Source organism: Gobio gobio (genome assembly GCF_949357685.1).
Source record: "Gobio gobio genome assembly, chromosome: 16".
Taxonomy (NCBI): Eukaryota; Metazoa; Chordata; class Actinopteri; order Cypriniformes; family Gobionidae; genus Gobio; species Gobio gobio.
In genome coordinates this window covers 9,672,897-9,689,376 of record NC_137109.1, presented here as the reverse complement: position 1 = coordinate 9,689,376, position 16,480 = coordinate 9,672,897, and the positions used below count along the sequence as shown (strand labels likewise).

Genomic DNA, 16,480 nt, shown 5'->3' with positions numbered 1-16,480 from the left:
ATACTGTGTCTCTAAAATATAATATGAATATTGAAAAAATAAATATGAAAAATAAATAAATAAATAAAAATAAAATAAAAAGAGCCAAAGGATAAAATAAAAGGATTAAATACATAAATAAGTGAATAAGTAAATAAATAAATAAACGCATGAAAAAGTCACACTGTCTCCTAACCAAAACAATTTTTAATAACCCTGTCATGATAAAATGGAATCAATAAAAATAAAATGTGTAAATAAATAAGCACAAAAACACTGTCTCCCAATCATAACAATTGAAATTGAAATTAAAATATAATATAGATGATACATTATATAGATAGATAGATAGACAGACAGACAGACAGACAGACAGACAGACAGACAGACAGACAGACAGACAGACAGACAGACAGACAGACAGACAGACAGACAGACAGACAGACAGACAGACAGACAGACAGACAGACAGACAGACAGACAGACAGACAGACAGACAGACAGACAGACAGACAGATAGATAGATAGATAGATAGATAGATAGATAGATAGATAGATAGATAGATAGATAGATAGATAGATAGATAGATAGATAGATAGATAGATAGACAGACAATGATAGATAGATAGATAGATAGATAGATAGATAGATAGATAGATAGATAGATAGACAATGATAGATAGATAGATAGATAGATAGATAGATAGATAGATAGATAGATAGATAGATAGATAGATAGATAGATAGATAGATAGATAGATAGATAGATAGATAGATAGATAGATAGATAGATAGATAGATAGATAGATAGATAGATAGATAGATAGATAGATAGATAGATAGATAGATGGATCTTTCTAGCAGATGTAAACAGGGTCTCAACTAGGACTGAAGTGAAGTCTGAGTCCCTGCTGTTCTGTTCGTGAAGTATTTAAAAACTAATCTAATCTCAGTAATGTGTCTCATGTCCTTCTCTCGGGAGAAAAAGATCTTGACAACTGCTCCCTTAAGAATCATAACTCGGCCCTTTTCTCTTCGCCAAGAAACCTTCGTTCATTTTCATCTGTCGTTCTGTCCTGAGAGTTCACAATAAACTATTTCACATGGTAATAAGATTCAATTTCAATTACGCAGCTGGCCTAAACCGGACGGACCCACCATACCGTGCCAGAGAGAACAGAGAGAGTGTGTGTGTGTGTGTGTGTGTGAGTGAAATGACATCGACATTGAAGATTGAAATCAGAATGAGCTTTAACTTTGGCTCTTCATGCAGCACTTGAAGGTCTAATTCAATCCGCTTTCTATTACCAAGATTTTAGATGTTCGTGCACAATAATACTCAACACGTTTCGTCACGCTGTTAATATATATATTTCTCCTTGATGAAATGTGTTGAGCTTCAAATTCACCTGTAATTTTCCCTACAGGGCGGAACAGAAGCGCAGCTGTAAATTGGATCCTCGGCTGTCTAAAATGTTGTTAACATGCTGATGGCGGCTCTGACATCGGCCATTTGCAACCTTTAAAGTGCATCATTTCCATGCCTCTTATTTAGGTGGGATTTTCAGAGCGAAAACAACAACAGCTGCACTGATAAACATCCACCGTCTGACTTCTAATGCAAGACACAACAGGTTTTTTTCAGCCTCTGCTCAATTTTGGGTTATTTTACTTCCATATCTTGTCTGATTTCAGACTAGGAAAGAAAACCTCAAAATGCACATTTAAATTAGACTTTAACTATTTGCATCTGTAGATTTCAGTTACAATGCATAATTTCCACTTCAGCAGCTCCAAACCTTTACAGTTTTATTTTGGGGTTTGTTCATATGAATATGATTTGTTATATATCACTATATTACGTAAAGGGGTGGTTGATTGCCCCTTTTTACAAGATGTAAAGTCTCTGATGTCCCCAGAGTGTGTATGTGAAGTTTTAGCTCAAAATACCCCAGAGATAATTTTTATAGCATGATAAAATTGTCGCTTTTTGAGGGAGAGCAAAAACGTGCCATTTTTGTGTGAGTCCCTTTAAATGCAAATGAGCTGCTACTCACAGGGCGGAGCTTCAAGAACCCCAGTTAGCAGCTCTGATAACCTCATGAGGCAGACAATGAAACTGTTCAGCCTTTTGTGTTCAAACCGAAGTCCGAAAAATGATGGAGGGACTCAAGAAGAAGTGACAACATATAGAATGAGACAGGACTTTCTGAATGGTTAGTTGATGAATTTATGTAGCTGATGTGGAGTAAACTATCTTCAAGTCATTGATTAGCATATTCTGTCATGATAATCTCACCCCTCTTTGTTGCGTGTTCCTGGGGGCGGGGTTTATGTAAATTTCAGGGTTAGTACTGTCACTAACCCGGGAGGAAGCTTGTGTAGTCCCTACCAGTCCTTAAAAAGCGATTTTTGTAAAAGAAAATATCTCCCTTTGCTTTGAACTTTGAGTGTTGTAACTTTGCAGATGTTGTTTATGCCCAAACAGCAACATTACACACTAACTAAAGTTAAAAAAGTGAAATCATAATCAACCACCCCTTTAAACACTGTGATTTCTCCTCCTTATTTAGGCTAGCAGTGTTAATTCTGACAGCACATTTTGATTTAGCTTTAGTCATAGTCTTATGACTAAAGTCATAGTCTTATGTCATAGTCTTATGACTTATGTCATAGTCTTATGACTAAATGTGCATTTAGTTTTAGTAATATTTTATTCATCTGAAGTTTTAGTCTAGTTTAGCAAATTAGCATGAAAGTGCAATTCCAAAAAAACATTGATGGGAGTGGACAGTTCTGCACGTGATCTACTGACAAATGAAAGAACACAGACACAGCCAGATCATTTCCATAATGACCAACACAATCTACTAAGGGCAACGCAAACTAGCGTCTGGTTTAAAGGGTTAGTTCACCCAAAAATGAAAATTAGCCCATGATTTACTCCCCCTCAAGTGATCCTAGATGTATATGACATTCTTCTTTCAGACAAATAAAATCGGAGTTATATTTAAACAGTCCTGGCTAATCCAAGCATTATAATGGCATTGACTTGATGGGTCGTTTTTGAAGTCCATAAAAGTGCATCTATCCATCATGTAACTGCTTCACACGGCTCCTGGGGTTAATAAAGGCCTTCTGAAGTGAAGTGACACGTTTGTGTAAGAAAAATATCCATATTTAAAACTTTATAGAGTAAAATAGCTAACTTCCGGCGGTCAGCATTATGCAAGTCGACTTACCGTACGCTAAAAGAGTAACCCCGACGCTACGTTTTGTTTTGCTCTATCCTCTGCGCTTCTGCGTTCGTCAATACGCATGCGGATCAAGGATTACTCTTTTGTAGCAAATCGATGTGCATGGCAATCCGCCGGAAGTAAGCTATTTTAGACTATTTAAATATTTTAATATTTTTCTTACACAAATGTGTCACTTCGCTTCAGAAGGCCTTTATTAACCCCCGGAGCTGTGTGGAGCAGTTACATGATGGATAGATGCACTTTTAATGGATTTCAAAAATGACCCACCAAATCAATGCCATTATAAAGCTTGTAAGAGGCAGGACTTTTTTAATATAACTCCGATTTTATTCGTCTGAAAGAATAATGTCATATACACCTATGATGGCTTGAGGGTGAGTAAACCATGGGCTAATTTTCATTTTTGGGTGAACTAACCCTTTAAGACATGCTTTTGTTGGCCCCACATCCTTGGCCCCATTCTCTTCATCATTTACATCATCCCCCTCGGCCATGTCATTAGCCGCTATGGAGTCTCATTTCACTGCTATGCTGATGACACACAACTGTACATGAAATCAGAAACACACAACTCCATTTCAACAACATCATCTCCGTCTACAACACTCACCGCCTGTCTGGAAGAGATAAGGATGTGGATGAAGCACAACTTCCTCCAGTTAAACAGCTCTAAAACTGAGGCAATTCTTGTTGGCACTCCACATCAAACCCAGTCTTCCTCCATAACTAGTATAACACTCTCTGGTCATGACGTTCCCCTCTCCACAACTGTCACCAATCTTGGTGTAAGATTTGATCCACAACTCAGCTTTGAAGCCCATATCAAAAACCTCTGCAAAACATCTTTCTACCATCTCAGAAACATTGCAAAACTCCGTCCAACGCTATCCTTAGCAGATGCTGAAAAACTGGTCCACGCCTTTGTCTCCTCCAGACTGATTACTGTAACGCACTTCTCACCGGGATCCCTAACAAAAGCTTGCAGAGACTGCAGTATGTTCAGAATAGTGCTGCTAGGATCCTGATGAGAGTTCGAAAATACGATCACATCACACCCATTCTCCATTCACTTCACTGGCTTCCTGTTACCGCCAGGATTGACTATAAGGTCTCCCTTCTAACCCACCAGTGCATCTATGGAAATGCCCCCCCCCCCCCCCCCCCCCCCCTATCTGAAAGAACTACTCACACCTTCAACTACAACTCGATCAACAAACTCAAACCGCCTCCTTCTCCCCAAGACAAAGCTCAGCACTATGGGTGATCGAGCTTTCTGTTCTGCAGCTCCTCGGATTTGGAATGCCCTCCCCGACCATCTGAGGGCACCTCAAATTACAGAGACTTTTAAAAAAGGACTAAAAACATTTCTTTTTAGGAGAACTTATGACTTTTAACCATTCAATCTATTAGTATTTTATCCATCCTAAATGATCTTAACTGTAGCACTTTGAGATTTGTTCCAAATGTAAAGTGCAGTACAAATAAAATTTATTATTATTATTATTATTATTATTATTTTGTTGTGTAGTACATAATGACGCAAACACCAGTAAATTGACAAGCATAAACCTTAGTCAATCGCCTTGCATGATTCATTATACTCTCCTCCCATATATTTTGCATCTGAAAGGGAAACTCCTAGACTGGGTAAACCCAGCCTGATCTGCCGGCGATTTGATTTCGCCCTGCAACTCAGTCTGGAAACCTGTACATTCATTTATCCTGCCCCTGTTACACTTTTGCGGGAACCAATCACAGACTGGCTTATCCACCTGGCACGCTGTTGGCGGGTTTAACGCGATGACGGATAGAGAAGCGATGGCTCGCTGCCCGTTGAGCACGCCTCTTGTGGTCTGATTGGTTGAAGGACTATCCAATTGCATTCAGAGTCATTTGAACTATGCTCGATGATCACGCCTCTTGTGCAGTAGAAAACACAGAGCAGACTCCCCAGACCAATGTTCAATCTTGAATTGAGCTTGGTCTGGTGATAGCCAGACAAGGAAACTCCAACAAATGCATATGCAATAAGGTCAGCCGCAAAAATAACCCTGTCCACGCCTTCACTGTGTGTCTTTAGTAAATCCTGACAGTAGTTTTTTAAGCCAAAAGAGGGTTTGCGCTGGAGCAAGCTGTTAGTAAATCTGGCCCTATGTCCACTAAATATCATAGATTTAGTTGACTAAAATCTAATGGGTTTAGTTCATATGTAATTCACCAATTAAGCATTTCTCTAAAATGTCAAAATTAATATGAATGATATTAAGGTTTGAACAAGCCATACAGACAGATTTAAATGCTGTGACATAACATGTCTTTATTTATCTTTATAACAACTTGCACACAACATTCTGTGTTCGTTCAAGCAGACATATTTATTTGTATAAATTGACCCGTGCTGGCAAAATGAGTGGGAATGAGCACAGGCTAATTTCTAGCTACAGCATTTTTGGTCGAGTTTGAGGTTTTCACCAAAATTAGTTTTAAGAAAAATCCCAATATAGACAGAGTTACAGTATTACAAAATCTCTGTCTTGGCGAGTATTCACATGATCTGTTATGTCTTAAGTGAACGTTTGGTTAACTGTTGGGGAAAAACATCTGATGTGTAACATTACACTCACCTAAAGGATTATTAGGAACACCTGTTCAATTTCTCATTAATGCAATTATTATCTAATCAACCAATCACAATCTGCTCAGTTACTGGGATTTTCACGCACAACCATTTCTAGGGTTTACAAAGAATGGTGTGAAAAGGGAAAAACATCCAGTATGCGGCAGTCCTGTGGGTGAAAATGCCTTGTTGATGCTAGAGGTCAGAGGAGAATGGGCCGACTGATTCAAGCTGATAGAAGAGCAACTTTGACTGAAATAACCACTCTTTACAACCGAGGTAGGCAGCAAAGCATTTGTGAAGCCACAACACGCACAACCTTGAGGCGGATGGGCTACAACAGCAGAAGACCCCACCGGGTACCACTCATCTCCACTACAAATAGGAAAAAGAGGCTACAATTTGCACAAGCTCACCAAAATTGAGAAACCTGCAGAGGTCAATTGTTACTAATACACTTAAGATTGATCAACTGTGTTGTACTTGTCAAAAACCCTTCAAGTGCGAAAAGATGCAAAAGAGCTCAATTTAGTGCTTGTGTGAAATTGACAGTATTTGCTGATTTAGGTGATAAAAAGATCCCCAAAATCCTGTAAAAACCTTTAACTCTAATATGTCAACAAAACAGGAATTTTGAACGTGGTTTTATCTCCGATTTCTGTTCTGGAAATGCATGTAAATTAGTGCATATTTAATTAGATAATACATCATAAACATTTTTTAAAACTTACTGTTTAAAATTTACAAAAGTTACGGTGATTAATCAACTAGGGGAATATGGTGATATCTATTATTTAAAATGTTCAATATCTGGATGTTTTGCATGCATGTCTTTATTGTGGAGTTTGGTGGGAATTCAGTTTTTGGGTCATTTGAATTTGTCTGTTGTAACTTTTCTGATGTATTGTATGCATTAATCATTGTATTTCCAAGCAGAAAACAAATCTTCCAGGTTTTAAAGCTTTTGAGACCAGAATATTATCTCAAACACTTAGCAACCACATAACAATGCCCTCCTAGCAAACTCTCCAGCATCATGGCGGTGAATTCTGCACAAACAAGCATTACTGACTCACAAAATGTAAAAATCTAGTCTGCAAACACTGTTAAAACCAGGTCCACTTTCACTGCCAGTGGAATTACTTGTTTTGCTCAAGCTGAAAAGTTTTGCTGATGGATCTTAAAGCGCCTTAAAGTCTCGGTTATCCAATAAGTATTGATTCCAATAAATATTTCCATTTAAATCCCCTGTCTGAGAGCCCAGTTGAAATCAGTGGCAAATTCTGCCCACAGATCCTGAAACGAGTGCAACACTTCCAACAACAGATGGAGACATGGAAAAACAAGGGGGGGAAAAAACTAAAAGAATAATACAAAATTAACAAATACGAGTAAAATGTCTTTTCTCTGTTGTAATGCCTTTTAACCCAGCAGGATAAATAGTCAGAAAAGCCCTCGGCAAACCGTAACCATAACAACAGTCACATTATGGCCTGAGTGGAAAAAAACTTTAATTCACTTTCACTGCATTTGAATTAGTCAGATGAGATGTGTGTGTGTGTGTGTTTGGCGCACTTCATCACTTTAATGGATCTGCAAAGAGAGAGTGAATAATAGCAAATGTGTGTATTACTGTGTGTGTGTGTGTGTGTGTGTGTGTGCGTGTGTGTGTGTACGTTTGATTTCTATAATATTCTAGTTATGTAATGTACAGTCTTTTGATCATCAAGCCTAGAATTATGATCAAGCCTAGAAATTAATTCATTATTAGGGTAACAAATTCAGACCATTCAGACAAATTCAGAAACTAATTCATATGCATGAATAAATCCACACACACACGCGCACACACACACACACACACACACATACTCGCATACACACGCAAGCACACATACATACACGCACACATATACACGCACACACACACACACACACACACACACACACACACACACATGTATACACGCACACACACACACGTATACACGCATACACACGCAGGCATACATATACTCGCATACACACGCAGGCACACATATATACACGCATACACACGCACACATATACACGCATACACACGCACATATATACACGCATACACACGCACACATATACACACATACACACGCACACATATACTCGCATACACACACAGACACACACACACACACACATATACACACACAAACACACACACACACACTTACACATACACACACACGCGCATACATATATATGCATACAGATGCATACATATACATGGATGCACACACACAAACACACACACACACACACGCATGCACACATACTGTACAAAAACACACACATACATAAACACACACACACATATGCACACACACACATATACACACACACACACACACACACACACACACAGAGACACATATAGTACATACACACACATACATACACACAAATATGCATACACACACATACACACACAAACATAAATACGTATATACACAAATATACACACACACACAAATACACACACATACATACACACACAAATACTGCACACACATACACATATAAACAAACACACATGTACGCACATATACACACATACTGAACTAAAATACACATACATACACACAAATATACACAAATACACACACACCAAATACACATGTACGCACACATATACACACATACATGTACGCACATATACACACATACTGAACAAAAATACACGTACATACACACAAATATACACAAATACACACACACACCAAATACACATGTACGTACACATATACACACATACTGAACCAAAACACACGTACATACACACAAATATATACAAATACACACACACATACGTACACATATACACACATACACATACATATACACAGACACAAATATACACACAAATACACACACACACATAGCAAAAGTACTAAAACTTAAACTAAAATTTAAATGAAATATTATAATACTCAGTATATAAATAATACTACAATTACAGACACACACACAAATGAAAAATAAAGTATTACAGAAGAAAACGCAGCGGATCATCGCTCTGATGGGTTTCAATTCACAAAGAAGAAAGTGAAGATCAAACAAAAACTAGGACTGATAGGTGGACAAATAGAGATTATTATCTCACACGACTCTATGTGCATATTATATTAGATTGTATTATAAAAATGATAACTTTTTCATGTGCACTGAAAAGTGAAATAAAATGTCAGACATTCAGATAAAGTTCTGAGTCAGAGGAGAGATGAGTTTATGAAAGTCTTTGATTAAAACTAATCTCAATCTGTGGCTTTTATGCATGGCGATTCTGTCTGTGTGCATCTGACATCCGCGCGATCCAGGATCGCTGGTCTGAGATCAGATACGGTCTGCGTGTTTGTTCTGATCTCTGAGAATCCCACTGCTCTCACATCAGCAGACGCTTCTTCAAAACCAGCCAATTTCAAATCTCTTTGACGACGCGAGTTAAAAGAATGCGGCAGATCCGTGGGCAGATGAGAGTTTCTGGGTAATTCGCTCGCTCGTTCTTTCTTTTAACGATTCAATAATTTCCGTCTGTCAGGTTTCTGAGCGGAATAATTTGAGCTAGCTGCTCTCATATTATTATTCATGAATCTAATTTCACCTCAAGTGGAAATTAAATGTGTCAAATGTAGATCCACATTTGAGTGTGTCTGCGTGTTTTCTGTTCAAAAGGCATAAAGTTGCTCATCATCATAATTATCATGACTGAGTCATGAGATGTTTGACATATCTGTATTTAAAGGGGTACTTCAATAAAACTGGGCCGTCTATTCAGTAGAAAGGCGATTTTTTTTTAAAACCAGTGCTACTTGACTAGAGAAAACAGGGGAAAAGGCTGATGTCCTCCCATTTGCCAAATAGGAAAACTTAAACACCCATAATGCACTGGGCATGTTGCCGTCCGAGGCTACTCCCACCAGTCTGCTATGGATACGCTTGACCAGTCAAATACCGCCTTGCTTTAGTAAGAAATACTTCTTCAAACTTTTTTTGTCATAATTTGAATATTATGAACAGTTCTAGAATCGAATACTTAAGGTCAGGAATTGGACAATTTTGATTCCTCTTATCGATTCCTTTGTGTGCATTTTAATATGATCTATCTATCTATCTATCTATCTATCTATCTATCTATCTATCTATCTATCTATCTATCTATCTATCTATCTATCTATCTATCTATCTATCTATCTATCTATCTATCTATCTATCTATCTATCTTTTAATTGATTTATTTACACAGTGTGCATTTTTTATACTTGTATTTATATATATATATTTGTATTTGTTAATTTGTTTGTTTGCAACTTTTATTTCATTTTATTTTTGTTAAATGTGTTTTATTATACGAGTTAGGATTATAAAAAAAAAAAAAAATGTCACACTTCTCTGTCTGGTAATCCGATGGATGAGAACGGTGCTTGCCTGACTGCATTGTGCCAAGTGTAAAGTTTGGTGGAGGGGGGTATTATGGTGTAGGGTTGTTTTTCAGGGGTTGGGCTTGGCCCCTTAGTTCCAGTGAAAGTATCTATCTATCTATCTATCTATCTATCTATCTATCTATCTATCTATCTATCTATCTATCTATCTATCTATCTATCTATCTATCTATCTATCTTGCACTTTAATTGATTTATTTACACAGTATGCATTTTTTATTCATGTATTTATATATATATTTTTGTATTTGTTAATTTGTTTGTTTGCAACTTTTATTTCATTTTATTTTTGTTAAATGTGTTTTATTATACGAGTCAGGATTATTTAAAAAAAAAAAATCACACTTCTCTGTCTGGTAATCCGATGGATGAGAACGGTACTTGCCTGACTGCATTGTGCCAAGTGTAAAGTTTGGTGGAGGGGCGATTATGGTGTTGGGTTGTTTTTCAGGGGTTGGGCTTGGCCCCTTAGTTCCAGTGAAAGGATCTATCTATCTATCTATCTATCTATCTATCTATCTATCTATCTATCTATCTATCTATCTATCTATCTATCTATCTATCTATCTATCTATCTATCTATCTATCTATCTATCTATCTTGCACTTTAATTGATTTATTTACACAGTATGCATTTTTTATTCATGTATTTATATATATATTTTTGTATTTGTTAATTTGTTTGTTTGCAACTTTTATTTTATTTTTGTTAAATGGGTTTTATTATACGAGTCAGGATTATTTAAAAAAAAAAATTCACACTTCTCTGTCTAGTAATCCGATGGATGAGAACGGTACTTGCCTGACTGCATTGTGCCAAGTGTAAAGTTCGGTGGAGGGGGGATTATATGGTGTTGGGTTGTATCTATCTATCTATCTATCTATCTATCTATCTATCTATCTATCTATCTATCTTTTTTTGCACTTTATTTGATTTATTTACACAGTGTGCATTTTTTTATACTTGTATTTATATATATATATTTTTATTTGTTAATTTGTTTGTTTGCAACTTTTATTTTATTTTTGTTAATTGTGTTTTAATATACGAGTTGTATAATATGGAGATCCAGCCATGGTCATCTGCTCACTGCCACCTGTCGCTGTTCCCATCATGCCTTGTTTCTCCTCCAGGTGAGGCTAATACGGTAGAGGTAATTGTACAGCATATAAATGTCTCATTCCTCTCGTGCTCATTTCGGAGTGACATTTCACAAAATAGGGCCTCATTTTCCAGCGGCCGGCCGGATAAATTTCAATTAAAATGCCTGTCAGGGCAGTTTACGGGGAACACGGTAATTCAAAAATAAATAAAATGACACAAGAATATATGAATAAGTAAACAGCTCGCCGCATCATGCAGGACAAAAGAGGAATCCTCGCATTGTGATATCAAGCAGCCCTGGACCAATCAGTAGAGGTGAAGGAGCAACTCTCATGAATTTTTATGAGTGAACGCACCGGACACATGTGGAACGGGCGGCTTATGATTGTGCTCGTAAAATGCAAAAATGTCATTCTGAAACCTGATGTCTCATGCAAACTAAGAGGATGTCGAATGCAATGGGAAATCGAGAAATGGTCATTTGCGTAGAAATCGGATCTGATTTCATGGCAAACTGTTTAGCCGATCAAAAACACAGACTTGCAAGTAAAGCATCTCTAAAACTCAGGCCTCAAGACAAAACGTCACAGGCAAACACGTCAGTCAGAATATCTAATAACATTGATAATTTAAAAAAATAGTGCACATGAAAGGCAAGAACTCATCAGGTCCGATAATACACACTTCACCATGTACTGGATGTGAGTGTGTGTCTATCATTAGCGGTCGACAATCCATCATGACTCTCATGAGCAAAATCATCAGAGTCTTTAGTAAAACACACACACACACACACACACACAAACACATTCATCATCTGTCTGCAACTCATTGAAGTTAAAGAGCATGCACGCACACACACACACAAACACACACACACACACACACACACACACATTCATCACTTTATAGAATCTAGTTAACAGGCCGTTTGGCAGGAGCAGGCCAGAGGCTATCATATAAACCTAGAGAAAGAAAGAGCGGAGGAAAAGACTGTGTAAAATAACAAATGAAACAAGCTAAGGGACGGGAAGGGAAATAAAATAAAGGGACAGGATGGGAAGGAGCGGAAAGGGGAAATAAAGGAATGGGACGGGACAGGACGGGAAGGGACAGAGAGGGACAGGATGGGAAGGGACTGGAAGGGAAGGGAAGGGAAGGAGTAGAGTGGAGTGAGGTGGGGATGTGTTGGGATGGGATGGGAAATAAAATAAAGGGACAGGACGAGTCGGGAAGGGAAGGGAAGGGGGAAGGGAAGGGAAGGGAAGGGAAGGGAAGGGAAGGGAAGGGAAGGGAAGGGAAGGAAGGGAAGGGAAGGGAAGGAAGGGAAGGGAAGGGAAGGGAAGGGAAGGGAAGGGAAGGGAAGGGAAGGGAAGGGAAGGGAAGGGAAGGGAAGTGACGTGACTGGAAGTGACTGGAAGGGAAGGGAAGTGACGTGACTGGAAGTGACTGGAAGGGAAGGGAAGTGACGTGACTGGAAGTGACTGGAAGGGAAGGGAAGGGAAGTGACATGACTGGAAGTGACTGGAAGGGAAGGGAAGGGAAGGGAAGGGAAGGAAGGGAAGGGAAGGGAAGGGAAGGGAAGGGAGGAAGGAAGGGAAGGGAAGGGAAGGGAAGGGAAGGGAAGGGAAGGGAAGGGAAGGGAAGGGAAGGGAAGGGAAGGGAAGGGAAGGAAGGGAAGGGAAGGGGAAGTGACGTGACTGGAAGTGACTGGAAGGAAGGGAAGTGACGTGACTGGAAGTAACTGGAAGGGAAGGGAAGTGACGTGACTGGAAGGGAAGGGAAGGGAAGGGAAGTGACGTGACTGGAAGGGAAGGGAAGGGAAGGGAAGTGACGTGACTGGAAGGGAAGGGAAGTGACGTGACTGGAAGTGACTGGAAGGGAAGGGAAGTGACGTGACTGGAAGTGACTGGAAGGGAAGGGAAGGGAAGGGAAGTGACGTGACTGGAAGGGAAGGGAAGGGAAGTGACGTGACTGGAAGTGACTGGAAGGGAAGGGAAGTGACGTGACTGGAAGGGAAGGGAAGTGACGTGACTGGAAGTGACTGGAAGGGAAGGGAAGTGACGTGACTGGAAGGGAAGGAAGTGACGTGACTGGAAGTGACTGGAAGGGAAGGGAAGTGACGTGACTGGAAGGGAAGGGAAGTGACGTGACTGGAAGTGATGGAAGGGAAGGGAAGGGAAGGGAAGGGAAGGGAAGGGAAGGGAAGGGAAGGGAAGGGAAGGAAGGGAAGGGAAGGGAAGGAAGGGAAGGGAAGGGAAGGGAAGGGAAGGGAAGGGAAGGGAAGGGAAGGGAAGGAAGGGAAGGGAAGGGAAGGGAAGGGAAGTGATGTTACTGGAAGGGAAGGGAAGGGAAGGGAAGGGAAGGGAAGGGAAGGGAAGGGAAGGGAAGGGAAGGAAGGGAAGGGAAGGGAAGGGAAGGGAAGGAAGGGAGGGAAGGAAGGGAAGGGAAGGGAAGGGAAGGGAAGGGAAGGGAAGGGAAGGAAGGGAAGGGAAGGGAAGGGAAGGAAGTGACGTGACGTGACTGGAAGGGAAGGGAAGGGAAGTGACGTGACTGGAAGGGAAGGGAAGGGAAGGGAAGTGACGTGACTGGAAGGGAAGGGAAGGGAAGGGAAGTGACGTGACTGGAAGGGAAGGGAAGTGACGTGACTGGAAGTGACTGGAAGGGAGGGAAGTGACGTGACTGGAAGTGACTGGAAGGGAAGGGAAGGGAAGGGAAGTGACGTGACTGGAAGGGAAGGGAAGTGACGTGACTGGAAGTGACTGGAAGTGACTGGAAGTGACTGGAAGGGAAGGGAAGGGAAGGGAAGGGAAGGGAAGGGAAGGGAAGGGAAGGGAAGGGAAGGGAAGGGAAGGGAAGGGAAGGGAAGGGAAGGGAAGGGAAGGGAAGGAAGGGAAGGGAAGGGAAGGGAAGGGAAGGGAAGGAAGGGAAGGGAAGGGAAGGAGGAAGGGAAGGGAAGGGAAGGAAGGGAAGGGAAGGGAAGGGAAGGAAGGGAAGGGAAGGGAAGGGAAGGGAAGGGAAGGGAAGGGATGTTACTGGAAGGGAAGGGAAGGGAAGAAGGGAAGGGAAGGGAAGGGAAGGGATGTTATGGAAGGGAAGGGAAGGGAAGAAGGGAAGGGAAGGGAAGGGGAAGGGATGTTACTGGAAGGGAAGGGTCTGAGAAGAACATCTGACCTTCTGTGCAAAGAGACACTTACATTTAACTATAGGGCCCTAAATATAGTACACATATTAAAAAAAATGTTTTCCCCCAAATGATAATTGACATTAAATTAGAATTTTTACATTCACAAACATTTACATTGAATTAGAATTTGTTCGTTCACTAAATGCAAAGTGACACATTCAGCCAATGAATTCACTAAAGCAACTACTGATTTATCATTCAGCAAAGTTTCAATTAGTGAGAATAAATTGATAATTTTGCAAATGTAAAAAGATGAGCACTAAATATCACTTTCACAACACAACAAATAACTATAATTACAAAACATCAACAAACATCAAAACACAATAGTAATAGTAAGCAAACAGTAATACAATAATCCTATAACAGTAAATTAATCATTTATTCAAACTGCAATGCATGCTGGGAACTCACAAACACAACATTTTCAGGAAAATGTTTTTACATTTAAAAGTCTTTGTTTAAACAACTGTGTTTGACTAGCTTGGAGAATTCTAGTTTAGTGTCGGTTTTTAATATAGTTTCAAGTATTTTTTCCACATTTATTAGTATTTATGATTTAAACATCCCTTATACTACTTTTTTACAGTGTATATAGTTAGTGTGTGTATGTGTGTGTGTGTGTGTGTGTGTGTGTGTGTGTGTGTGTGTGTGTGTGTGTGTGTGTGTGTGTGTGTGTGTGTGTGTGTGTGTGTGTGTGTGTGTGTGTGTGTGTGTGTGTGTGTGTGTGTGTGTGTGTGTGTGGACTGGTAATCCCTACATTATGGGGACAAAATGTCCCCACAAAGATGGCAATATCCGAAATCCTCGTCCTTGTGGGGACATTTTTTGGTCCTCATGAGGAAAACATCTTATAAATCAGACTCAGTGATGTTTTTTGAAATGTAAAATGCAGAATATCTCCTGTGATGGTTAGGTTTAGGGGCAGTGTAGGGAGATAGATTATACGTTTATACGGTATAAAAACCATTACGCCTATGGAAAGTCCCATAAAACATGAAAACCCAACGTGTGTGTGTGTGTGTGTGTGTGTGTGTGTGTGTGTGTGTGTGTGTGAGTGTGGTGTGTGTGTGTTTCACCTTGTCTGTGGAAGAGTTTGCTGCCCACTATCTCAGTCATGGATGTCACTTTCTGTTTCTGTAGTTTATCCGGGGAATACAGGTGTAGAAATCATACAACAGCTTACTGCACACAGACAGACAGGAACATCGAAAAAAAATACGTTTCATGCATTTAATTTCTCATCGGTAATCAGTTTTGTGATGTTTTAGTCAAGTTTAATCAGCTTTTGAAGAACAGTAACTGTCAGTTTTTATTTTTGGTAAAAGATTAAAAGATAAAAATAGAAGAAATGAATCCATAAATTAACGTTAAAGCTGCCGCGGGCAGAGAAAGTGACCTGTGCTTTATTGATCGAGTCTGAACGCCACCGGTGTCTGTGAGAAACTACTGTATCATATCGACCCTCTCGGAGCCGCTAGAATGGCCTGTGTTGTGTGTACAGTGATGAATCGGACACCGCTTAAAGCTAAACACACACTCCCGGCTCTAACTAGATAAAAACACTCCAAATAAACTCTGCTTCTGCAATCCAAATGAGAGAAACTCGCTCCACTCATTAAAAACTCGAGGCGAGGCATCAGACATCTGCCTCAGTTACCCGCATGATCAGCTAAACTGGTTAAAGGCACATTACGCTCATAATAACATTAGTGTTTGAGAGAAGCTCAGAGAAATGTCGGAGGACAGATGCATTAAAGCCCATCAGCTTCAGAATGAAGGAGAACCTCTGCGATTGTTGTGATCGATTTCTGCAGTTACTGATGTCACAAACTCGACGTCAGTCATCAAAGTGT

General features: G+C 39.8%; 1 protein-coding gene across 1 annotated transcript in view; it reads right to left on the bottom strand.

Moving 5' to 3' along the window:
* The window catches only part of dock2 (dedicator of cytokinesis 2), a 185,008-nt gene that overhangs the window by 105,197 nt on the left and 63,331 nt on the right, over window positions 1-16,480 (bottom strand). Inside the window, 2 exon segments of the mRNA XM_079839088.1 lie at window positions 15,704-15,778; window positions 15,781-15,809. Coding sequence (XP_079695214.1) covers window positions 15,704-15,778; window positions 15,781-15,809 — 104 coding nt within the window.